The sequence below is a fragment of the Pan troglodytes genome, chromosome 1 (genome assembly GCF_028858775.2).
Source record: "Pan troglodytes isolate AG18354 chromosome 1, NHGRI_mPanTro3-v2.0_pri, whole genome shotgun sequence".
NCBI classification, from domain to species: domain Eukaryota; kingdom Metazoa; phylum Chordata; class Mammalia; order Primates; family Hominidae; genus Pan; species Pan troglodytes.
The window spans coordinates 216,126,402-216,152,286 of record NC_072398.2 but is presented as its reverse complement, the minus strand read 5'-3'; the positions used below and the strand labels follow the sequence as shown (position 1 = coordinate 216,152,286).

The following is a 25,885-nucleotide window of genomic DNA, read 5'->3' as shown; positions in this document are numbered from 1 at the left end:
CCCAAGGGGAGTTCCCAGCATTAAATTGCATTTAGTGGAAGAGATTAGTCAGAGAAATGTGTCAATTGCCACAGGAGAGGATCTAATGCATGTGTGTGTGTGTATGTGTGTGTATGTGTGTGTGTGTGTTAGTCTCTTCTCATGCTGCTGATAAAGACATACCCGAGACTGGGTAATTTTTAAAGAAAGGGAGGCTTAATGGACTCACAGTTCCACATGGCTGGGGAGGCCTCACAATCACAGTGAAAGGTGAAGGAGGAGCAAAGGTACGTCTTACATGGTGGCAGGCGAGAGAGCATGTGCAGGGGAACCGCCTTTTATAAAACCATCAGATCTCAGGAGACTTATTTACCATCACAAGAACAGCACAGGAAAAACCTGTCCCTATGATTCAATTACCTCCCACCAGGTCCCTCCCATGACACGTGGGGATTATGGGAGCTTATAATTCAAGATGAGATTTGGATGGGGACGCAGCCAAACCATATCAGTTCATATACATGTGTATATGTGTGTATATGCATGTGTGTATTGTGTGTGTATGTGTGTGCATGTGTATATGTGTGTGCATGTGTGTATGTGTGTATGTGCATGTGTATGGGTACGTGGGTGTGAAAGCAGGTGCGTGTATTTTAGATGAGACTTCACACGCGTCATCTGCAGTTCCTCTCCATTGTAGCTCTGCCTTGGAAGCTTACAATCCTGAGTGGGCAGAGTGGACAGTTTATCCTTGTGCTTCAGAACTCACAGGTACAGCCACCCCATTCTGAAGGACCAACCGTAGGGGACCTCCCAATTGTCATGTAGCAAGGATGTCAAGCTGCCTACTGAGATGGGAGATGCCACTCCCAGGCCCAGACAGAGATGAGAGCCCACCTGGGAGAAGGAGGCCGATGGGTTCGGGAGAGCCACCCCACCCAGGCCTCTTCCTCACTCCTTCCCGTGCTCCCTCCAAGGGCTGCCTGTTTCAGGGGCTGGCTTGTACAATCCTATGCTTCCTATGCTTGTGGCTGGGAGTGTTTACAGGAGGGGGAGCTGAGGGTTCATTCCCGCATGATGGCAGACCAGCCTGGGTGCTTATTTCTCCCGAGTCGCACTTTCTGGGCAGCCAGATGGACTGGGCAGGTGGAAGCAAGGGAGTGGGGCATCCCCCTAAGACTGCGAGTGTAGCAGTGTGGAGGGCCAGGAGGCTGTGTGCAGGCACACCTGGAGGGAAGGCAGGTGCCGCCACCGACTCACCTGGGCTGGGTGTGGTGGTTCAGGAAGTGTGGGTCTCCGTGATGCTGGGTCTGCTGCAGGTGTACAGAGGCTTGAGACACACCCAGCTTCACTCCTTCCTTAAACAAAAAAGTTACCCCATTGTTCTTGCAGTAGGACAACAGAGCTGTTCCCTGAGCCATCAACACAACAAAGGCTCTGTGAAGCAGCGACCTGCTTCCGTTTATCCTGCAGGTTCTTACAGCATGCATCCTGGATGTGCTGAGCCCCAGGCCAGGTGCTGGGGACTCTGGTGAGCAGACAGAACTGGCCCACATCATTTGTGCTGGTTGTTTTCTTGCCCCACAGGAATGTGGGCTTAAGGGAAACCACACTGTGCTCCCAGTCAGACACCAGGGTTTGGTACCCAGGTTGGATGTTGTGCCCACTGAAGAAGTCACTAAACCTCTCTGAGTTTTGGTTTCTTACCTGTTGAGCACAGATAATCCCGAACTCCCTACCTGCAACCCAGCACTGTTGCACAGAGCGTGTGAGGGTGGCAGAGCACAGGTGGTTTTCTCGGCCAGAGCAGGAGCAAGCCAGGTTGGGGGGGCAAGGCTGACACCCTCAGCTTAGCCTCTGCGGTATGGATTTCTATTCCCTGGAAGCTGGCAGTGGGAGGGAAGTGATTTCACAGACTTCTAGGGTGTCCGAGCTGGAAGGAGCCCTGAAGATCACTTGGTCCAGGCTTTTCACTATACAGATGGGGAAACTGAGGCTCAGAGGAGGGAGTGACTTGTCTAAAATAACACAGGTGGTTGATGTGATGAAAGTGCATCAGGCATTAGGCCAAGGACTGTCCGTTTCTTGGTGGGACCCTTTCTCAAGAATCCCTGCTCTGCCAGGAAGAACTCCAGGCCTGGGGCAAGGTTAGAAAGGTTGTGGAGAGATTAGATGGATTTTTTTGTTGTTGTTAATCTGTGTTCACATGAGAGGCAAAGCCAGCACTCACAGTGGCCCTGCCATCTGTAGCTACCCCGGAAACGTCCATGTTCACCCAAAACCTCAGTGCAGGGGACCCCTGGGCCTCTCCCTGTCTCCTCTGCCCTGTCATGAGCCCCCAGAGCCAATCAGAAGTAGAAAATGACTGTGATGAAAAGAATGTGCATTAACACTTTGAGAGGCCAAGGCGGGTGGATCACTTGAGGTCAGGAGTTTGAGATCAGCCTGGCCAACATGGTGCCACCCTGTCTCTACCAAAAATACAAAAAAATTAGCTGGGCATGGTGGCAGGCGCCTGTAATCCCAGCTACTCAGGAGACTGAGGCAGGAGAATTGCTTGAGCGTGGGAGGTGGAGGTTGCAGTAAACCGAGATCGCGCCACTGCACTCCGGCCTGGGCAACAGAGTGAGACTCCATCTCAAAAAAAAAAAAAGAAGAAGAAGAAGAAGAAGAAAATAATATGCAGTAGCACATTTCTAGTACTTGCCGTTTTTCTCCCCAAAAGAATTTGAGATCACTTCTAGTAAAACCCCAGATATTCTAGGGGAAGATAACACAGCTGAAAGAGGTCTCAGACACTGGGCAGAGAAAGGAAGACCTGTGTGGCCAGTCGAGGCGGCCTCCCGGCCCCAGCTCAGCCTCACACCTGTCCCTGGGCTCCCTCCTGTCCTACATGTTCTTGGCGTGGGCTCCTGAGAGCTGGGCCTAGGATCTGCCTGTCCCCAGCCTGCATTCAAGAAGGAGCTAGTCGTGTAGGCTGATCGTGCACCTGCCCATCTCCTTGCTAGTTCTGCAGAAGGTGCACATGGCTCTTCTCTGGCAAAACCTTGTGAAAGGGAGAAGAAGCAGCCTTCAATCTTGCAAGGAGTTAAACTAATGGGAGCCAAAACACCTTTTTCTTACAATCGGACTTGAATCCTGGCTAGTCCCTGGAGAATCCAAAAGAATGGGTGGTAAGAGTGTTCCTGGGGCCGGGCGCAGTGGCTCACACCTGTATTCCCAGCACTTTGGGAGGCCGAGGCAGGTGGATCACTTGAGGTCAGGAGTTCAAGACCAGCCTGGCCAACATGGTGAAACCCCATCTCTACTAAAAATACAAAAATTAGCCAGGCATGGTGGCACATGCCTGTAATCCTAGCTACACGTGAGGTTGAGGCAGGAGAATTGCTTGAGCCCGGGAGGCGGAGGTTGCAGTGAGCTGAGCCACTGCACTCCAGTCTGGGCAACAGAGTGAAACTCCATCTCCAAACAAAACAAAAAAAAGGAGTGTTCTTGGAACCCCTCTATTTCTGGTCTCACTTTGCTCTTAGGGGGTAACCCCCAGGTTAGCTCTCGGGTGAGTTAACTTGACACAAATGCGTCCATGTGACAAAAGTCAGACAGAACTGGGTTCAAACTCCACTTCTTCTACTTGTTGTGTGACCTTGAGCAAATTACTCCACCATTCTGAACTTTAGGATCCCACTATATAAGATGGGGAGACCAAGAGGGACCATGTTTATGTAAGCAGTGCCCCCTAGAGTTGTGTGACCAGGTGGCCAGGCCCTGGCACAGTTCTTTGGAGCTTGGTCTCTGTCTGGATTTGATCCTGGCTCTGCCACTTCTGAGCTGTGGGATCCCAAGGCAGGCTCCACACCTCTCCGTGCCTTCGCGCCTCCAGCTGTCTAATGGGGAGAACAACAGTTCCTCCCTCACACGGCTGCGGAGCAGGCGCTTGACTTACCAATTGACGCTCGATGCCGAGCCAGCAATACCCGGTGCAGAGGATCCAGGCTTTCTCCCCATGGCAGTGGGTGGTGCCAAGCAGCTGGCCAAGAGGTCCCCTTGATCATGACTTCTTCTTCCTGTCTTCTTGCTCTCTCCAGGCCAAACAGTCCTTAGCTACGCTGACCAAGGACGTCCCCAAGCGGCATTCCCTCGCCATGCCGGGTGAGACGGTGCTCAACGGCAACCAGGAGTGGGTGGTGCAGGCGGACCTCCCGCTGACCGCAGCCATCCGGCAGAGTCAACAGACTCTCTACCACTCACACCCCCCTCACCCTGCGGACCGGCAAGGTGAGTCCTGCCCTGGCCTGGCTCCGCCACGACTTCGAGGGGCTTCACAGGAGGCCATCTGACCCAGTGGGAGAGGCAGCTGCTTTGTTCATACTACAGCAGCTTAGGGGGTGTGGGACAGAGACCTTGGGCTCATGTAACTAACAAATCTAAGAGATGGACAGCAGGCATAGCTGGATCCAGAGGTTCAAACACTATCTGGGTCCCTCTGACCGTCTCTCCATCTCTTAGCTCTGCCCACCTCCTTTTGGCCTCATCTTCAGGCTGTCTCTTTCAGCAAGAAAGTAAAATAGTCCCCTGCAGTTCCAGATGTTTAAGACCCTCACAGCTCAAGTCTTAAGAAAGAAAAACTATCTCTTCCCCCTGTGTCCGTAGCAAATCCCAAAGAAAGACTCTGATTGGCCACATCAGAATCACATGGGCATCCTTTGGCAGGGGAGGCAGCAGAACTCCTCGATTGACAGCTCTGGCCAATCACAGGGCATCCAAGAGGGGCTGATGTCAATGTCACAGGTGTTTGCTCCAGGCACTCAGCAGGGAAGTCCGGCCTCTGGACAGCATCTGCACCTACTGCCCATGGAACAGGCTCCAAACTTCTCGCTGTCCTGTTGCACGTCTGCAGGCCACCTTGCTCTGTTCTCTGTCCCTTCTGCAAGTAGTTGCCCTTATGTGATAGATGCAAGTTGGGAACAGGCATCCAGCATCAGCCAATGCACCAGAGGTAAGAGCTGGTCACTGTGAAGGCTGCAGGCTGGGCTGGCTGTTGGAGCTGCAGGAGATGAGTCAGACACAGCCCTGACCTATAAGGGCCTGGCAGGCTGATCAGGGAGATGCCAGCAGACCCTGCTATTGCCTGTCAAGGGTACAGATGGGGGAGTGTAGGTGAGTCATTGGGACGAAGGGGCATAGGCCCTGGATGCAGACTGCTGGGTTCAACTCTGGCCCTGCTGCTTACTAGAGGCATGACCCATGACCTAGGCCAGGGTCCTCAGTTTCCTCATGTGTAAAAGGGGCATTAGGCTCTTAGCACACAACGTACGTTAAAGGTGTTTGCTGAGACTTCCTTCACCTACTTCATGGGGCTGTCGTGAAGATGAAATGTGTAAAACTGCGGGAATGGGGCTGGGATCATGGTCAGAGCTGGGTAAATATTAGCTGCTATTCTCATTATCATCATCATCATCACCATTGTTGTCATCATTGATAGGTGACACAGGGGACTTTGAGAACCCAGACAGTAAGCAAATTCAGAGTCTTCCCTTCCCACTGAGTGGGATAGCAGCCCTCCCTTCACTGTCTGACCCAAGGTGGTGTGACTTTTTTGGGGTAAGGGTGGGCAGCTCTGGCCTTCAAAGCCTCAACTCAGAGGTGGAAGAGCTTATAATAAAACTGCTCGGGGCCAGCATCCTCGTCAGGCAGGGAAACTGAGATCCAGAGAGGGCCACCACTTGTTCAGAGTCTCACAGCCCAGCCATGCAGCCAGCTGTCCTGGCTTTGGGTCCAGCCCCAGGGCAGCAGGAGGGCAGAGGTGCAATGTGAAGGCAGACAGGGCTTGGGCAGTTTCTGAATCACATGGGGGCAGCAGACTCCTGGTCATCCTCGTCTGCCTCTGCAGGGCAGATGTGCAATGTGAAGGCAGACAGGGCTTGGGCAGTTTCTGAATCACATGGGGGCAGCAGACTCCTGGTCATCCTCGTCTGCCTCTGCAGGGCCTCTCCTCAATGGAGCTGGCTCTGGTCTGGGAAAGCTTGGACAGGCTGGTGGATCTGCCCTCTGGGCCCTTCCTCCTCCACAGTATCTGCCTCACATACAACCATCTCCATGCATTTTATCAGACACCCCCTCATCCAGGAAGCCTTCCGTGCTCTCTCCCCTGTGTCCTCTATGCTCCTGTAAAGTTGGGTGCTCACCTGCGTCAGAGCACCTCTTACCCTACCTCGGGTTTGCTGTTGATGCATTTGTCACATGACTCCTCCCATCTGTCCAGTGCCTGGCACTGTGGTAGGCTCATCATACATGTGGCTACTGTCTGGGATTGGTACCACTGGCATCCATCCCCATGTTACACATAACAAACCTGGCTCAGAGGGGCTAGGGAGGATGCCCAAGGTCACACAGCCTGTAGGGTAAACTCACCCAGATTGGAATTGACTCCAAAGCCAGGGCTCCTTCAGCCACCCATCTTCTGTATTAGAGCATATGGCCATTAGTGGCAAGGACTGTCTTTTGCAGGAATGCAACCCCTCCTGCTGGCATGCCGCCTGCACATAGTAGGTGCTTAGCCAGTCTTGTCAAACAAAAGATGCTTTCTCCATCCAGTGCCAATGCCTGCAGACAGGGGAGCAACCTGCTGGGGACTTGGAAGGGCTTCTGAGCTGTGGCTTCTGGTCTGGACCTTCCATTCAACCACTATTTATTGAGTACCTATTATGTGCCAGGCACCATGAGCTCTGGGATTCAACAGGATAAGACACCCAGGGTACCTGCCCTCACAGAGCGGATGTTGTCAGTGTACAGATATGATATGTAAATATACTATTAAATAACAAGCAGGCCGGATGCAGTGGCTCACGCCTGTAATCCCAGCACTTTGGGAGGCTGAGGTGGACAGATCAGGAGGTCAGGAGTTCGAGACCAGCCTGGCCAGCATAGTGAAACCCCGTCTCTACCAAAAATACAAAAATTCGCTGGACTTGGTGGTGGCAGATGCCTGTAATCCCAGCTACTCGGGAGGCTGAGGCAGGAGAATCGCTTGAACCCGGGAAGCGGAGGTTGTGGCGAGCAAAGAACACACCACTGCACTCCAGCCTGGGCAACAGAGCAAGACTCTGTCTCAAAAATAAATAAATAAGTAACAAGCAGAACGATGACAGATTGTAATTAGCACAAGGAGAGAAATCAACAGAAAACAGACACTTTTTTTTTTTTTTTTTTTTGAGAGATGGAGTCTTGCTGTGTTGCCCATGCTGGTTTCGAAGTCCTGGGCTCAAGCAGTCCTCCCTCTTCCGCCTCCCGAAGTGCTGAGGCTACAGGCATGAGCCACCATGCCCAGCCAAAAGCAAGCACTTTGATAAGAACCAACAAGACAGGGTAGGGAGAGCTGATTACTGGGGAAGGCCTCCTGGGACAGGCTGAGACCTGGAGGACGACAGTGCCCCTGATGGGCAACAGGAATGGCAGAGACCAAGGCAGGGGGACATGGCCTGTCTCAGGCAGTCAGAAGGCTGATGTGGCTCTAGCCGAGGCTGCTGGGGTAGGCAGGGCCGTGGCACATCAGGCCACCTCGGAGGCCAGGAGGAAGAGAGATGAGATGCTGGCCGGTGGCCCATGCTCTGGTGTGTAGAGTGGAGTCAGCGCGACCCACCGGGAGGCCTCGTGGTCTTCCAGGTGAGAGTCAGTGGTGGCAATGCAGTGGGAGAGAAGCAGGCAGATTTGGGGCAATGTTTTGGAGCTGCTGCTGCCGATTGGATGTGGGATATGGGGGAAAGAGAGAAAGTGGTGGTGGCCTTTAGGTTTCTCATTTGGGAAACCGATTTGGGGCAGTGGTTAGGATTGCACCAGGTCTAGGAATGTCCAGGTGGTGGGAGCATGTGAGCGGAGTCACAGAGTACTCAAGTGTTAATGCATCACGGTGCTCCTTAGAAATGAATTTATAAACATCAAGCACTTTCCTGTATTGGACTTGGAAACGAGGAGACTTGAATTTGGAATGAGAAGACTTGAAAACTTCCATGTCTTCTCCTCGTTCACGCTGGTGGAGGAGGGTTCATTGGATCCAGAGGCTATGGGAGGTTCTTCCCAGCAGCTGCTCTATGGGAACGTGTGGAGCTGTGGAGTAGGGGGTTGGAGAACCAGGCAAGTCTCTTCCCTTCTCTACACCTCAGTGTTCCCATCTGTAGAACGGGGGTGTTGGGTGGAATAACCACCAAGGCAGCACAGGCGAGGACGTTCCCTCCATCCCTCACTCACCAGCTGTCCCTGCTTTCCAGCGGTCAGGGTGAGCCCCTGCCACTCCCGGCAGCCCTCTGTCATCTCCGACGCATCTGCCGCCGAAGGCGACCGGTCGTCCACACCGAGCGACATCAACTCCCCTCGACACCGGACACACTCCCTCTGCAACGTAAGGCCAGCAGCAGCGGGGCCTGGGCCCCTGGGCCCTGCCCAGAAACTGCAGGGGCGGGGGTGGCGGGGTGAAGCCATACTCGCTGTTTCCTCTCGTCCACCCAGGGAGCACTCTGGCGAATGCATTTCCTGTTCTGTTCTTTCCTTTTGCAAGAAGCGATGGATGTGGGGAGAAAAAGGAATGAGGCCCGTTTGCTCCTTGTGTCCGGGAGGGTGAGGAGAATCCAGAGGAAGCGGGCCTGGGTCGGCCGCAGGCACAGCCTGGAACTCTGCCCCAGTGGGCCCTGTCTGGGACCGTGGGCTTCTCCTCCCACACATTACCTTCCAGAGCTCAGGGCCTCCCCAGCACCTCCTCATTTCCCTTTAGAGCCAGCTCTCTATCCTGACCCAGGAGTCTTGGCATGAATTGCCTCTGGAGAGGCGTGTGAATATGGTCTAAGTTTGTTTCCTTTGCTTATTTCATCAAACACTTTTTGATTGCATACTGGGCACCAGCTCCCAGGAGGCAAAGGCCCTAGCTGCCTAGCTCTTGATGACTAGTGGGGCAGACAGATGGGCTCTGCAACAGTGAGGGAGTAAATTGAAGGTGGGTTGAGCTTCTGAGGACAGTTGGAAGCCATGTCGAGGCTCTAACATGAAATATTGGGGTCTGGGTGTGGGGACCACCTTGAATTTTTGTTCTATCACACAGTTGGTAATGCAGAGGCTCCCCTCTGCCATATCCTGAAGACAGACATCATAGGGTTAGATCCTCAAATGCACGAGACGGCTTTTTCCAAAACTCAGTTAATGTCACTTTATTAACCAGCGAAATAGATAATAAAAAAGAAATGAGGTGAACACATTGCACAAAACCATTACTTGCCAGTGACATGATTCTCTACCTGGAGAACTCAAGAGAATAACTTGAAAAGCTATTAGAATGAATAATAAGCATGTACATAACAGTGTTGCTTGGAAATCAATGTGTAAAAATCAATCACTTTCCTATAGATGAGTCGTAATTATGGAACCATTTTTTTCAATCCACAATAATGAAAAGTGCTTATAAAAATAGCTAAGACTGAACTTCAGAGAAGCTGCCTCAGTCTGCTGAGGTGGGCGGCAGAGATTGCTGGCCCGGGGACTTTAGCTGGCCTCCTCAGAGTAGGAAGGTCATTTGCAGCCTGAGGCCCTGCTCAGGCCTGGGATTCTCTTCTTTATTGTTTTATTTTATTTATTCGTATGTGTGTGTGATGGAGTTTCACTCTTGTCACCCAGGCTGGAGTGCAGTGACGCGGTCTCAGCTCACTGCAACCAACACCTTCCAGGCTCAAACAATTCTCCTGCCTCAGCCTCCCGAGCAGCTGGCATTACAGATGCCTGCCACCACACCCGGCTAATTTTTGTATTTTTAGTAGAGATGAGATTTCACCATGTTGGCCAGGCTGGTCTTGAACTCCTGACCTCAGGCGACCTGCCCACCTCAGTCTCCCAAAGTGCTGGGATTATAGACATGAGCCATTGCACCTGGCGGGATTCTCTGTTTTATACTGGTGCTTTAAGGCAGCAGTATGTTCTTCTCTTGTCCCCAGGAGAGAATCCTAGTGACAAAGGCTATCTTGACTAACAGAACCAAGGCAAGGAAGGTGGGCCACTGGAGGGGTCTCTGACATCCATTCCCTGATCCTGGAGGACCACTGTGGAGTTATACCTACAGCCAGCAGTGTCCCTGCACCATTCTCATCCCAGTTGAGAATACCTTCCCCCCACGGCCGTATTTTGTCTTCTCGTGGTGGGCCCATGGGGACTCTGGCAGCAGAAATGCTGCTGGAAAAACCCCATTCTGCAGAAGGAGTTCTCCAAAGGCCTCTTGAATTGCATTTGACCCAGTCCTAGTCTTTTGCCCACCGTAGCCTTGGCACATTCCTGCTGACAGGAAATGGGTGCTTTGATAAGCCAGTTGTCTGCATACAGGCGTTTCAGTGAGCAGGCCCCATTCTCTTTACCCATAGATTTGGCAAAGATGTTCCTATCCAGAGTGGAACTATCTTAGCTGCCTTCAGAATGGATTCTGTTTGCAAACCTTGAGACTAAAGACTAAACTACCATTCATTAATTCCCTCACTTCCTCAACCCTTTTTATCCCCCCATCTCAACAGGTGTGCATGCCGGTAAGCCAGGAAGAGCCCAAAAATAGCTACAGGTAACCCTTTGCCTTGGGCATCTGACGTCCACCAGCAAGAATAGTGCAGCCTGGACTAACGACTGCCTCATCCTCTCACACTCTGGCCATTAATTTAGAGCAGAAGTAGGAACTCAGCATAGAGAGGTTGGAGAAGGTTGACGGACCTTGGCATTATGCTTGCAATTCCAGAAATAACCACCAGGAGTCTCCCTAGTAATGACTGTTTTGATCCAAAGGATCTGTGGGCTCCAGACAGGGCAGACCGATTCTGGGATGCAGTGAAGGCTTTTGTACACCCGTAGGCTATTAAGGGTTCCCTCCACACCCACGTAAGGCAGGGCTGGCAACACAATGGAAATGTCCTACCTGCCCATCCTAGGGACCTGTCTGAGGCTCCCTAGGAAAAAGGGAAGGAGTTCAGACCCCTCCTGGGGCAGCCCAAAGCTCAGGACCAAGTGTGCAGTTACTCTGGAGCTCCTGCCTGGAAGGAGCACTGTGCCAGGAGGAATCTGACAGCCCCCAGTTGGAGCTGTAGCTCTGCATCCAATTAGCTCCACGGTAGTGGACTGTCTGCTGCCTCTCTTGATATCTGTGAATAGGGCTAACGAGTCCTGCCTGCCCCTGCGCAAACTAAGAGATTCATTGTGTCGGTTGTGGGGGAAGCTAGAGGCTACGTGGTCTCCCAAGTTTGTTTCTGTCCCAAAATTCTCTATTTTGTGCTTTTTCTATAAAAGTACATTTCTTTATGAAAAGCACCAAGTCTAACCAAGCTCTAGCTCTAACTCAGAGGACAGACTGGGACAGGAACTTAGACGCCCTGGAGTGGCTAATTTGTTGGTCAGAAGATGTTGGGGGTTGAGAGGCCAGACTGGGCAGGAGAGGACCCCAGGGCCTCTAGGGAAACTCCAGGCCCCATCAATAAGCCATCTGGGGGTATCTGCTTCAGGAGATGCGGGGTGGGCTCCCCACTGCAGAGGCAGGGTGGCCCCTGAGAGATGGCATCCTTCCACGGAAGGCCCCACACCGCACGGGCCGCCTCTGCTCTCCTGTGTCACCTGTCTCTGCTGTTTCATCTTCCTCTTCTCCTCTGGCTACAGGGCGACAGTCCCGGCCCAGTTCAGAAGAACCTGCACAACCCTATTGTACAGGTAGGTGTGCCCTCCCTGGCCACTTGGACCCTCCCTCCACCCCACCTTGACTACAACTTCACCCTCTGTTCCCCTGAGCCCACATCCATGCCGCACACCCAAGGCGGAGAGGATTTATGCCACTTCCGCTGAGCCCACATCCATGCCGCACACCCAAGGCGGAGAGGATTTATGCCACTTCCGCTGAGCCCACATCCATACTGCACACCCAAGATGGAGAGGATTTATGCAACTTCCGGAGTCTCAGGTGGGCTGGGGCCTGAGCCAGTCTCAGCACCTGGGCCCGCCTGGCCCTGTGCCCTGCAGGGCTGTGGAGCTGCTGAGTGCACACATGTCCTCCGTCCTGATGCCCTGGCCATGGCTTACCCTGGCAGCCAGCTCTATAAAATTCCCATTATTATTGAAAAGCTCATAGCCCAGGCAGTGGGTTTTTTGTGCTGCTAGAAACTTGATTCATTTTTAACATTTTCAATATTCTGTCATCAGAGTGAGGAGGGGGCTGCAGGGAGGACAAACAACATGAGTTTGAGGGTCTGCAGGGGTCTCTGAAGTCACCTTTCTAGTCCTGGGCTCCCCACCTGTGGGTCTGCACACCACCCATTCGCAACGGAGACCACCAGGGAAGTGGTTCAAATGCAGATTCCTGGGCCATTTGCCCTAGAGATTCTGATCCACCAGGTACAGGGTGGGGCCTGGAATTCAGGAAATCCCTAAGTGTTTGGGGAACCATGAGTCTAGTCTAAGCCCCACCCCAGTTACACATGATGCCACCATATGTCTTTGTATGAAGCACTTGGCAGTTTGCAAAACTCTCCTGCAGATACCACCCAGATGCCTGTAGTGTCCCTAACAGGAGGGCAGGGTAGACCTTACCACCATCATCTTATAATGTTTTCCCACGTCACAGACAAGAAAACGTCTCAGAGCAGCTGGGGTGCTTTCCAGGGTTCCACAGGTAGAGTCATGATCAGAAATGGAACCCGCACTGGCCATACTGTCTCCTGTCCAGGGCAAGTACCAAGCCATTGCCCTCGGCTGACGCAGGCTCCAGACTCCTCCACATTTTCCAGACTCTCCCAGGCCCCCTTGCCCATGTCACTGTGTGCTTAGTGCCCTGGCACGGCAGACAGGGCCTGTGGCCGCCCTTCCTCCCTATGGCCTCGCATCGTGGACATGACCACAGGCAGTGGCCGAGCACGTGGACATCCTCCTACAAGCCCTCAAGAAGCACCTGAAAGTTGTGGGCAAATTGAATTTATTATATATAACAATATTATTATATAACAATATTATTATAGTACAAATGACCACAGCTGCTCACTGTACTGAATGCCTGTGGCACACCAGACACCGTCCTTGGGGTCTTTTTCTTTCTTTTTTTTTTTTCTTTTTTTGAGACGGAGTCTCACTCTGTCGCCCAGGCTGCAGTGCAGTGGCGCGATCCTGGCTCACCACAACCTCCGCCTCCTGGGTTCAAGTGATTCTCCTGCCTTAGCCTCTCAAGTAGCTGGGATGACAGGTGCCTATCACCACATCCGGCTAATTTTGTATTTTTAGTAGAGACAGGGTTTCACCATGTTTGCCAGGCTGGTCTCGAACTCCCGACCCCAGGTGATCCACCCGCCTGGGCTTCCCAAAGTGCTGGGATTACAGGTGTGAGCCACCGTGCCTGGCCTGTTCTCAGGGTCTTTATCCTCTCTTTAGCAACATCCTCGTGGCAATCTTGGAAGGGTCTTACTGTTGTCCCTGAGAGGTTCTGTGACTGGTCCCTGTTTGCTCAGTGAATGAGGGGCTGACCTTGGCATTCCAGCCCTGGAGGTGGCTTCTCAGCCATCCCAGCCCGTCCCTGACCCCACTGGCTTAAAGGTCAGAGAGGCCTTCCCCACCCCGGATCCCATCCACTGCAGTCTGCACCCCAGCTAAGCTTGGCTTTCTTCTTCTCCCCCACCCTCTTCCACGTGGCTCCTGACTCCTCAGTCACTAGAGGATCTTGAAGACCAAAAACGGAAAAAGAAGAAAGAGAAGATGGGATTCGGCTCCATCTCCCGCGTCTTCGCCAGAGGGAAGCAGCGGAAGTCCCTCGACCCCGGCCTCTTTGATGGTACCGCCCCTGATTATTACATAGAGGAGGACGCGGACTGGTGATACGCGCTCCCCTGCGCCTGCTGCCCGCAGGCGTGTCTGTGCGTGTGGGCGTGTGTGCAAGCGAGCGTGGGTGCGCGTGTGGCCGTGCGTGGGGTGCGTGTGCACGTGTGCGCTGGCACACATGGGTGCTGGGTGTGGCCAAGCGCCTCTAACAAGCGAAAACACGAGTGTGAACCTCTCTCCCCTGCGTCGCCACCTCTGTAATTGATGTACATACCGCAAACCGTGTGTGAACCTGTCAACTCTCTGTCGTCTTTGGAGCGATACAGTTGTGTTGTTAATCTGGTTTATTATTTTTCTTCAGTGTTTGGTTTTTCTTTTTTTTTCTTTTTGTTTGGTTCGTCGGTTTGTTTTTGTTTTTGTTTTTTTCCCCCTTTCTCCTCCCCTCCTCCTTTTTATGAAACTTGAAAACTTGAAGGACTGCTGTGTATTTGTAAATAACAAAACTATTGTGCACTCTGTGCTTGTAAATGTCCCTCGTCCAAACCGCTACTCCTGGAGCCCGTCTGGCAGAGGGTGTGGTCTGTTTTTGATGTCCCCCCTCCCGCCCCCCTGGTGTGAACGTGTGGGACCAGACCCTGTCCTGGGGGGTGCGCCCAAGTCACTTTAACCACAAAACGCCATCGTCGTCAGGGTAAGCTCTGCTCTCTACAAAGACTCGCGAGCCCGGCCAAGGGGCCTTGTCTTGGCTGGGTTTGTCAGAGGTCAAACGGGCTCTTTTAAACGGCCTACCTGTTTTTAAATTGCATTGCCGTTTCTTTCTTTATGAAAAAAAAGAAAAAAAGAAAACTGTTTCATTTAATTTATTTGCACAAATGCTGAAAACTTATTCTATCTAAATTATTACATAAATATTGGAATGTCTATTTTTCCATGGGGTGGGCGGGAGGTGGGTGTCTCTGTTGACTTGTCTGTTCTGTTACCATGCTGCTACCCAACTGTGCAAAGTAGTTTAGGGTGGCCAGAACCCAGGGACCATTGGATTTCAAAGCTTGCTTTTTCTGTTCTTTCTTCTCTCTCCCTCTCTCTCTGTCTCTCCCATTCTCCTGCCCATGCATGAAAGGATCCTCCACCTTCTTCCCACCCAGAGCTCCCTCCAGGCCTTTCTCTATATATTTATTTATCTGACATACAGAACACGACCTCAGTGAGCAGAGTGCTGACAGTCATGGTCCCCTTCTTTGGGTCTGTCTTTTGAGAGAGGTTGAGTTCAGGGCAAGACAGCCTGCCACACATCCAAGGGTACGATCAGTGAGACCCTGGCCTGAGTCTGTTCTCCGAGGGGCCTCCAGCAGCTTCTGTTCCTCCCTGCAGCTGTGTCTTTCTTGTCCTGGGTTTAGGATGCAGGTGGGCCAGGCAGGTGTTGTTAGGAGAGGCACCCACTTCAAAAGGAGGGCCACAGTGGGGACACAGAGTCCAGCCCCTGAGCCCTCCGCCCTCCCCATTCTGGTTGGTTCCATCAGCCACACTTAGAATCTCCCAGGATCCCTTGGACTCTGTCCCCCAACTTGTCACAGCAGCCTGAGCCTACCCACCCCAGGAGACAAGAGCTGGCAGGAACATCTGCCTATGTGGGGGGTGGCGTTGGCCCCAAAGAGGCTTCACCAGCAAAGGAACTGTGTGTATTTTAATGCCGGGGGACGGAGGATGTGTGAGCTGTTCAGCTAGGTCTGCCCAAGGCCTAAAACTCAATTTCCTTATTCTTTTGCTTCTGCTCGTCCTTAACAACTAACAGCTCAACCCACACCTCTAGACAACAGTAGTCGTGCTTTCTGCTAACGGTGACATTTTCAGCTCTTAAAAAGAAGCAAGGAGATTTTCAAATGCTAGAGTATCTCTATCAGAAGGCATAGGACATTGTGTCCAAAGTCTCAAGAACAAACAACACTTTCCTTCTGACCTGGTCCAAAAGTCAGCAAACAGCAAGCAGGCAGAGGCCCTCATAAGGACTTTTCTGTCCTCCTTTGACCAAACTGTTTAACCGAGCCTAGGGGTGAGGGGGAGCGACCCAAGCTGGCATCTTTCTCTACGGAGACAGATTTTAGAAAATACTTTTCTTGCCCATGAATTTCTTTTCCGGTTGATTTTTATCATTTTCCCTTTACTTACAAGAAAATAAGATTGCAACCACTCCTGCTAATGATTTAGTAGTTCCTTTTCATTTCAGTTTTTGTAAATTAGGAGATAATTCTAAGAGTTACTAAAGGATGATTTATTTAAGAGAAGTACGTCAAATAGCGAATGAGTTATGGGTAACATTAGACGAAAATAACCTTTCCCGTGGGAAAGGTTTCTCGAAGGCATGGATGCAAATATAAAATATTAAAAAAAAATCTAAATAAAGCTTATTTTAAAATATGATCGAATTCTATGTTATTTGATTGCTTCTATTTGGCTCCGGGTGGGAGGCTCTGCCCCTCTGGGAGGCACAGGCTGGCATGACCTGCTCCTTGGACTTCCAGGGCTGGGTTCTGGGAGGGGGGATGGGAGGGGCCGAGGAAAGCTGGCTGGATTTGGGGCCCTTGGAGGGGCCGAGCCGGGGTAGCCTCCCAGAAGCATCTCGCCTCTGCCGCCCTGACTGTAATTTGGAGGGCTACCCTGTGGTCCAAACGCACCACCCCCGACCTGGCACCCTGCGTTGTGGAGCTTAGTGGCCCCAGTCAGCTTTCGTCTGCTTCCTTCTCCCCCTGAGCTCCTTCCAGAGGCCCCAGGAGGAGCCTGTGCTTTGGGGCGTGTTACTTCCCGCAGACCTCCGTGGACCTCTGCGCGTCCCACGATCCCACCCTCCCTGGAGGACCGAGAGGAGCTTCAGGGAGATAGAGAGGGAGCCACAGGCTTCCTTGATTGAAGCCAGAGTGAGCCAGGCTCTTCCTAGCCCCAAGAGAACCCCCCAGATACAAAACTCAGGCCTCCCCCAGCGAGACTCCACTGTATGTCCCGAGAAGAGGGTACCCGGGTTACCCCAAAGCCTGACATAGTCAGTACCCTCAATCTCTATATCTCCCAACTGAAAAAAAATTTTCCCCGGCAATAAGACTGATGGAGGGCTGGCTTTTAAGTCCCCTCCCACCTCTGCAGCATAAAGCTATGTAATACAGACACCATGCCGAGGTGAAAATGAGCCCCCAGTGAGGATGCAAGTGGATATGGTAGGATTGGGAAGGCCAGGAAAGCCCTGGGTGACAAGGAACTTAGGGCCATCTACCCCAGCAGTTCTCAGCCTGACCACACCTTAGGGAAAAAAAAAAATACTCATTCCAGGCCATATTCCTGGAATTGAAGTGTATTTAAATCTCCTCTGGTGATTCTAAAGGGTTGCCAGGATTAGAACCACTGAGCTGATCTGAGGAGGGCAAGTGTGGCCACACGCATGCCCCTACTCCCCTCTCCCTGGCCCCATGCAGACATCACCAATCAATTGAAGAGCCCTTCCTGCCCATCCCGAAGTGGCCTCTGATTTCTCACTTTACATAGCCTCAGATAGCCACAGCCAGTCAATCAGAGTTGGCATACAAGGATAAAGCCTTTTTGCCCTCTCAAAACTAACCCTGTCTCTCATGCTGGACATGTGGCAAAAACTTTGGCCCAGAGAGGAATGACTTGGCCAGCGTCCTAGCTATTGTGCCTCTCATCCTGGGACCTTCTCAAGAGCCAGGCCATACCTTATTTGGGGTCTTTGTAGCTCTACTCAAAAGCCACCATACCTCCTTTTTTAAAAGAATCTTCTCCAGGGAAGCTGAAGCAGGAGAATGGCATGAACCCGGGAGTTGGAGCTTGCAGTGAGCCGAGATCGCGCCACTGCGCTCCAACCTGGGTGACAGAGCGAGACTCTGTCTCAAAAAAATAAATAAATATTTAAAAAAGAATCTTCTCCAGGACCTTGCTCCAAATGGTCCAACTTCAAATGGTACCTATTAGAAATTGGAGTAGGGCTGCCCAGGGCATCCAGGGCCAGCTGCACAGGTTGTGCACTGCATTACTCCAGAAGGTGCCATTCTCCAGGCTACCATGTGAATGGTGTCCTGGTTTCTCAATACACAAGCTGCATGACTGTACTCAGTGGCCCATCTGTGTGCTCCTCCTACCCACGTTGCAAGCTAAAACAGCTGTAACCAATAATAACAATAATAATAATATCTAACATTGGTTAGGCATTTACCACAGGCCAGGGTCCATGCTATGCACTTTACACATATTAACTCAGTTAACCCTCCCAACAGTCTGTCATTGATGAGAAAACAGAGGTTGAGTAACTCATCTGAGGTCATGGAGCTGGGAGACAATAGAAGTGGGCCTCAAACTATGGAGTTTTGGCTACAGGGTTTATGCCCTGAACCACTCCACCGTCTGAGCAGTGAGGGGCTGCCGCCAAGCAGCTGGGCCTTCTCCCAGGTGGGCATCTTCAGTGCATCATCTGGGCCTGGTTTCAAGGCCCCTCGCCCACCAGTAGCCTCTGACACAGCTTTGCACTGCCTCACTTTTGTGACTGAGTCTGTTTCCATCAGCCTTTTCCCCGCAGGCCCAGAAAGCTCACCCCTAGAGAGGAATCAGCGGGGGAATCAGAGCAGAAACCGGCTGCTGTCCAGCACCAGCTCTCCCTTCCTCTTCCTGGCTAAGTCAGGAGCAGAATTACCTCCACTGGCCCTGCAGTCCAACCCCTGGCTGTACCAGAGCTGCAGATCCTGAGGGGTAGTGCAGCCCCCCACACCTGGGGAGCTCTGTGGCACCCTTCCCCGCCACAGCATGAGCCTGCGGTCCAAGAGCCGCCCCGCACCTGTGACAAACGGTATCGTGCCCGTCACTCAACCTGGGCTCCTGGGGAATCCAGGCAGAGTGAGCCTGAACCGTGGGGGACATCAGTCGTTTGACAAAATGATTTTTAAAATACCTCTGGGCCAAAAGTTAGCCAAGTGTGGTGGCACACGCCTGTAGTCCCAGCTACTCGGGAGGCTGAGGCTGAAGCATCCCTTGAGCTTGGGATGTCAAGGCTGCAATGAGCCGAGATCGAGCCACTGCACTCCAGCCTGGGCGACAGAGTGAGACCCTGTCTATTATTTATAAATGAATAAATAAAATATCTCTGGGTTTTCCCCAAAAACTTGCATTTTCCCAGACACCCCAGATGGCTCCTGGGCTTTTTCCAGTTGGACTCCACTGGGCGGGGCAAAATATGCCCCGGTCCCTGGCCCCCACCTGTTCCCATTTTCCAGTGGTTACAGAACCTGGTGATAATGAAGAATGAATAGGGAACATGTATCAGCTTATTCTTTATAAAAGAGTATATTCGTAATTCTGCATTACAAAATAATGCCCCCAAACTTACAAATATCTTAGCAGTTCGTATGTTAGAAGTTATTTAAATATCAAAGTTATGGCATGTCACTAAAATGTCCCCCTGTGGGCAAATTGTGGGTATAAGTCTGGGATGGCAAATAGGATATGGATATTTCTCTTTTTTTTTTCTTTTTTTTTCTTTTTTGAGACAGAGTCTCACTCTGTCGCCCAGGCTGGAGTGCAGTGGCGCGATCTCGGCTCACTGCAACCTTTGCCTCCTGGGTTCAAGCGATTCTCCCACCTCAGCCTCCCTAGTAGCTGGGACTACAAGCGTGCATCACCACACCCGGCTACTTTTTGTGTTGTTTTTAGTAGAGACGGGAGTTTGCCATGTTGGCCAGGCTGATTTTGAACGCCTGACCTCAGGTGATCCACCCACCTTGGCCTCCCAAAGTGCTGGAATTACAAGTGTGAGCCACCACACCCAGCCTGGGTATGGATATTTCATACCTGAACCACAATTGGATGATGTCTCAAAGTCCCGTGGCTGGAAAATATGCAAATATGCAGCACGGTACTCTATAGGGCAACAAACTGAATCCTTGAGAAAATGATCCCAACAGGATTGATCCAAGAATAGCAGCAAGGGAAAATCTTGGCCTATTCATCCTGAAAATGGCAGGACCTCTGATGACCTAGCACGTGCCTTGCAAGGCCTTGTGACGTTGCCAGGCTGTGTACAGAAACCATGCTTCTGGATCACAGAAAACACTGGCTGGTAGCTTGTTTGCATTTCTGAGTTTTAGGTTTCGAAAATTCCTTGTTGCTTTCTTAATGGTTACCAGTAAGTAGCTGTTAATCGCACCAATACAAGAGAACCTATAAAATTGTGTGCCTTGCTTCCAGAATCCTCAACGGAAGATTTGCCTTTGGGAAGTCATTTTTGCCCCCATCCAGAGGACCCTTGTAGCCCACCAGTGGCTTCCCGGTCATACCTGGATAATCGCTCCCAGTTCTGGCCCCACATCTGATTCTAAGCAAGTTGTTTAACCTATGAACCTCAGTGTACTCATCTGTAAAATGGGTGTAATTACCCTCCCCTCCTCGTAGGTTCAGAAATGAGAACTGAATGTGTTTTTGGAGTCTGAAAAGGGCTGGCCCCATGATTACTATTCTCTGTGATTTGTAACACATCTTGAGCCTGACAGTGCCTCAAATCAAAACTTGTCCCTGGGGTAAAATCAGGGCATCGGGCTGTGTGTGTGAAGTTCCTCCATCTGCCAGGATCTGTGAACACCAGCCCTCAGAGTGCAAATGCAGTTCCAGCACTGCTACAAAAAAGAATCTGGGCTGCTCTGCCTCAGAACAGGGAGGGTTTGAGTTATTTGCCCCTAGAATCCACCAGCTCTGACAGCATTCTGTCTTTCTGAGGTCTGAGTAGAAACACTTAGACGCTGCTGTCAGAACCCAGGGCCAGCCTGGTCTGGAAGTCAGGGCTGCCTCACTTATGCAGTATTTTCTTTGTGCCAAGCACTGTTCTAAGCTCTTTCCAGACACTCACTCGTATAATCCTTCCAGCAACTCTCCAAAATACATGTCATCCCCAGTTTACAGATGAACAAACCAAGGCACAGAGAGGTGAAGTTCTTGACTGGAGTCACACACCTAGGAAGAGGTGGAACTGGGATTCACCTCTAGCAGTCTGGCTCCAGAGTCCATCTTCTTGGTAACTTTGCTGTGTAGTCTCAGGTCACCCACTGGCCCCAAGCCCCCTCTCAGGGCCTGCTGAGCAATAGAAAGCTTCAGAGAACATCAGAATGAAAGCCTCATTGGTAGGATGAGGCCGGGCGCTGAGTAGGCCAGCTTTTTAGGATTCAACTCCTTAATCCAGAAGAGGAAGAGACTGGCAAAATATGGGGTTTGCAAACTGTGTTCCATGGAACCCCAAAGGGGTTCCTCAGCAGTCCCTCAAGGGGTTGCCATAGCTGGCAAAAGAATCAGCAGGCAGGGCTCCAGCCTACCCTCAGCCAGTGGCTCTGCACTTACCTGTTACACACTGGACTTCCGTGTACGAGTCCACGTGAAAGGTCCCATGGTAGAGTGAGTGAGAAGGAAAGAGGAAGAGAGGAGGTTTGAGAAGCACAAGGAGATCAGTGGTTGTCAAACCTGACCTAGCCTTGGGTTTTAAAGATATCCATTCCCAGGCCCCATCCTGTAGCTACCGAACCAAAGGGTCTAAGGCCGAGGCCCTGGGAGCTATGTGCGTATTGAACAAGCTGCCTGGTGTGGGCTGTCGCAGGAGGTGACATGGGGCAGAGACTGAGGGTGGCAGCGTAGTGCCCGTGGGTTGGAGGGCAGACTCGCCAGGGCCATCACAAGGTAGGTTGAGGCCACCTTCCTGGGGCAACCCCAGGGTCCCCCCAGTAAGGGAGGAAACTTACCCAAGCCAGACCCCAAGCTGCCCCCCAGGCAACCTGCTGCTTGGGGCCTTGCTAGGCCCCGCTGAGCAGAGGGGACGGGCACTCTGGAGTATCTGACGCCCCAGGCCAGCCTCAGAAGCCTGCAGCAGCACCCACACTGCAGGCACAGAGAGGTTCCCCGAGTCTCCGAGAGATGCATAGCCAGGAAGTGGCAGAAGCAGGAGTCAAACCTGAGTGAGATCTGAGTTCGGTGCCTGAGGTCCATCCGACTCCTCCTGACCTGTGTCCGACTGAGACTTTTGTCCGGTGGACCTGCTGGCCTCGGTCTGGGGCCAGTGATATCCCATGGACACCAGACCATGAGCCCTAAATTGGGGGCAAGTCAGCCCAAGCTGCTGCACTCTGGGAAGTGGTCAGATGTGGAGCTGCTACAGAGGGGCCTGCAGGCCTCTGCCCACCCCTGCCCTTGGACTCCTGAGGAGGCCCAGTCTTCTTCACCCAGAAGCCCCACCACCCCCAGCCCAGCGCCTTCAGGGCCCCTGAGCCCGGCTCTGGACTCCCAGTGTTCAGGTTGGTCTAGGACTCGCTGTGTGACCACAGGCAAGCTGGTCTCCCTCTCTGGGCCTTAGGCTGTCTCTAAAACAGACCAGGACAGTGGTTTTCCACCTGTGGCCTGTGAAATCTGAGAAGTCCCTGGATGTGCCTCAGAAGGCGGTCGGCAGGGGAGAGGCTGCAGCCACCGTGTTGGAGAGTCCCTCCCTGCCATCCACCTCCCTGCCCTTTAGCCCTAAACGCCAGTGTATTCGGCTTGTTGAAATAGGTGTGAATGACGGGTCTGCAGCATCTCTGCAGCTGAGAGGCAGTATGTGAGAAAACCAGGGGGCACATCATCTCCAAGCTCCTCCAGGGGTCTCTGGGCTGTGATCAGGAAGGGAGAGGGGCACCAGCCTGGTGAAGGAGTCACTCCTCATGGGTGTCCCCCGGCTTCCCTGCTCACCCCTCCTCCCTATCAGTGAGGGGCAGTATGAGACCCTCCTTAACCCTGGTAGAACAGGAAATAGGAAAATGGGGCCCCTGGCTCCCCTTCTGGAAGTCTATAAGACAAGGCCAAGGCCATGAATGTCCCCCACGAACCACAGGACAACTGCATTGAGCAACGCCTCCCCAGGTCACAGCGATTTACAGTTCACGACACTCTTTCACGGGGAGATGGGGGTCAGGGTTAAGAGATTACATCCTGGGCAAACTCCCTGGGTTTCAACCTCAGTCCTGACGCTTGTTACCTGGTAACCTTAGGCAAAGGACTTCACCTGCTGTGCCTTCGTTTCTTCATGGGGACAATAGGGGTGAAAAGATACTAGGTCAGAGTGTGGCTGCAGGGATGAAACAGGCCAATATGTATACAAGGCTTAGCACAGGGCTCAATAAACCTTAGCCACCATGATGATGACCGTGATGATGACAATGGCAATGGTGATCTCATTTCAGCCTCTCGCCGGCCCTGTGAGGTAGGCAGGACAGGGCCCTTTGTACAGATGAGAAGACTGAGGCCCAGGTAAGTTCAGCAATTTGCCCAAGCTGCAGGGGCCAGCCCAGAATAGGACCAGAGGGAGCAAGAGTTTGGGAGCTGAGAGGGGTGTCAGTGGTCTCTAGTCCACTCCCCTCATATTGCAGATGGGAGGGTGCTTGACCACAGCCCAGCAGGGCATCAGTGTCTGAACTGGTTCTGGAACCCAGGGCTCCTGCCTCCCTGGCCGGTGCTTTGAGCTGCGTCCAACCATAAGACTCAACTAGGGGGAAAAAATCCCTGGGTCAGTAAGTTTTGGAAACACTGCATCATATCTCCACCCCTTATAGATCAGCACAACCCTTTCACTTATTAAGGCTCTGACAAGTTCTGCAATGAAAGAAAATCTTCTACCTTTACCCATCTAGTGTTTCCCAAACTTACGTGACCACAGAACCACACCTTTTACTCTCATTCGGTGGATCACCAACTGGAAACTATTGGGACAGATGACTTCTTCGGGCCCTTCAGCTCCACTATTCTGTGCTTTGAGGGCGCTGTCAGTGGTTCTGTGGCAATCTCTAAGCATGCCACCATTATTTAGCCATGAGAAGTCTCTGTGGCTCATATGACATCCCTATGGGCCTCCAGAAGGGAGGTGACAGGCACAAGGCCAGCTGTAGTCACAGCCCCTCTATCTCAGCATCCACTTTGCTAAGAAAGGACCCGAAGCAGTGCACAGCACACACACGAGGCAGAAGAGCCCCACAGATTGGCTTGGAAATGCCGGTCCCAGGGTGTTCATTATTTTCCTGCTCTCCTAGGTCCTAGATATAGACAGACGGGCTGAGTCTGCTGGCACAGGGACCCAGGGGATGGGCATGTCCATGCTGCCAGGGTGTCTGGCCCCACCTGCCCTCCAGAGCACTTCATCACCCTTTGGTGGCTCTGAGCTGCCTAATTCTTTTCCCTGGGACAGGCCAGGGATGTCAGAGTCACATCCAAATTGGATCCGTGCTATACTAGGCCAGCTTCCTTCCTTATTAGGCTGATGTCTGTGGAGGCGGCGTGGAGCCTGTGGCCAGGGCACGTGGACCAGGAGGGAAGGAAGCAGCCTCTGACAGCTGTCACTGTGGGCACCAGAGCTGTGGTGGCAAGGAGGAGACTTGAGACAAGCCAGGAGGAACTTGAGGGCCTGTCCCCAAATGGAGGGTTAGAGGTAACAGGCCCGGGTCACTGATGGCAGCTTGAGTGTGTGAGCCAATTCCAAATTCCTTGCATCTTTTCACATGTGTGCAAGAAACAAACTCATCTTAGTGACAGCCTGAGCCCAGCAGAATTGATCGGCCTCCTACAGGGAGGGGCTTGAGGAAAGGCCTGGGCTTCAGAGCTAGATCCTGAGGCTCAATCCCAGCATCGGCACATACCAGCTGTGCAACACCGAGTCCCTTTGAGCCTCAGTTTCCCCCTCTTTGAAATGGAGATAAAACATATTGGCTGTTGCGAAGATAAAATAGTAAATGGAGAGACGCATCCAAGACATCCCAGCTGCTGCTTTCAGGGCTGCAGAGGCCCACGTGACAGAAAATCTCTGCTTCAGAGCAGGAACCCAGGCCCTGAGTCTGGGCTGTGCCCTCTGCACACAATTGATTGGCTTTTCTGAGCTCCACTTTTCTCATCTGTAAAATGGGCCCCTGGGAATCTTGAGTCCCCCTCTCTGGGGAGGATGCAGTGAGCTCATGCTTACTAGTTGTAAAGCACCAGGCAAACATTAGCCGTCACGACTGCACGGCCTCGCGGAGCAAGCTGGAATTACGGTCACCGCCTGCTGTTTTAGATCAGCACCCACTGCAAACACATATTAGGGTGACAATGACAAGGACTCACCTTGTGGGCTCTCTCAGTTGCCAGCATTGGGCTGGACACTTACTCGCCTCATTTCAACTATGCCACAAACTCAGAGGCCTGTGGGGACCCTGCAGGTAGGCGGGTCAGTGACGTGGCCACATGGGGCCAGCACGTGCTGTAGCAAAAGGAAGCAGCTCTGCTCACTCCAGCGAGGCTGCTCGGAGCAAAGCCAGCCCGGTGTTTCCAGAGCTCCGGATCTTCTAGAGAAGCCAAAAATCTCACATAATACACCCCAATTCTTTCACATTGACAACTAATCTTTTTTTAATTTAGTGTCCATTGGGGGAAAATTTCCAAGGCCCTAATTTGTCTCAGGGCCAACAGCTCTGTCACCTCCAGTCTAGATTCTCTCTCTGTGGACACCTCGTGCTCTGACAGTCCTGGTCTTCCCCTGCGTGTGGAGTCCCCGGGCCTGCCTGGCTGTAGGCGCCCATCTCAATTCACCACTATCCTCCTTCACTGGAGGGCCCTCCTGTCCTCCACTCCCTGACGGCCAGGCAGCAGGGCTCCACGCTCGTTTCTCAACCCAGAGAAGTGTTCCCAAGACTTAGAGTGTTTGGGGAGTGGCAGTGGAGAAGGGAAAAGGGGTCTTCACTCAGCACTGCCCTCGGAGGCCTTGAGTCACTGCAGGAATCCTGAGCTCCACCCCTCCTCCGCAAGGGCTACACAGGACCAGGTCAGCTGCTTGCAGCCACGTGGCTCAGTTGTTTTTTTATAGTCACTACCGGAGTCTCTGGGACTCAGAGATGGGAGTTGGGGGTTTCACCTTCAGGTGAAGATGTTGATGGGCCTGACAATAGGGTGACTCCGTATTATCCAAGAAATCCCAGGAGGCTGCGCAGTTATCAGCATGAAAAGCAGCTGCAGGCCTCCCAGGGATGCGGACAGGGGCTCAGAATGAGGAATGGGGACAAAGACTGGCTTCATGGGAGCAGGAGAG

At 52.3% G+C, this 25,885-nt stretch overlaps 1 protein-coding gene across 8 annotated transcripts in view; it reads left to right on the top strand.

Annotated features, from left to right (window-relative positions):
- KAZN (kazrin, periplakin interacting protein) overlaps positions 1-25,885 on the top strand; it is a 1,230,044-nt gene that overhangs the window by 1,163,863 nt on the left and 40,296 nt on the right. For 6 of the 8 annotated variants that reach the window (XM_513047.8, XM_016936358.4, XM_063785892.1 and 3 more), the window contains 4 exons: positions 4,065-4,254; positions 8,244-8,374; positions 11,641-11,691; positions 13,669-13,792. In XM_513047.8, the coding sequence (XP_513047.3) occupies positions 4,065-4,254; positions 8,244-8,374; positions 11,641-11,691; positions 13,669-13,792 (496 nt within the window). Of the gene's footprint in view, positions 1-4,064; positions 4,255-8,243; positions 8,375-10,517; positions 10,562-11,640; positions 11,692-13,668; positions 16,198-25,885 lie in introns of those variants that run through there. The other 2 variants (XM_063785909.1, XM_054662732.2) reach the window with 2 other exon arrangements.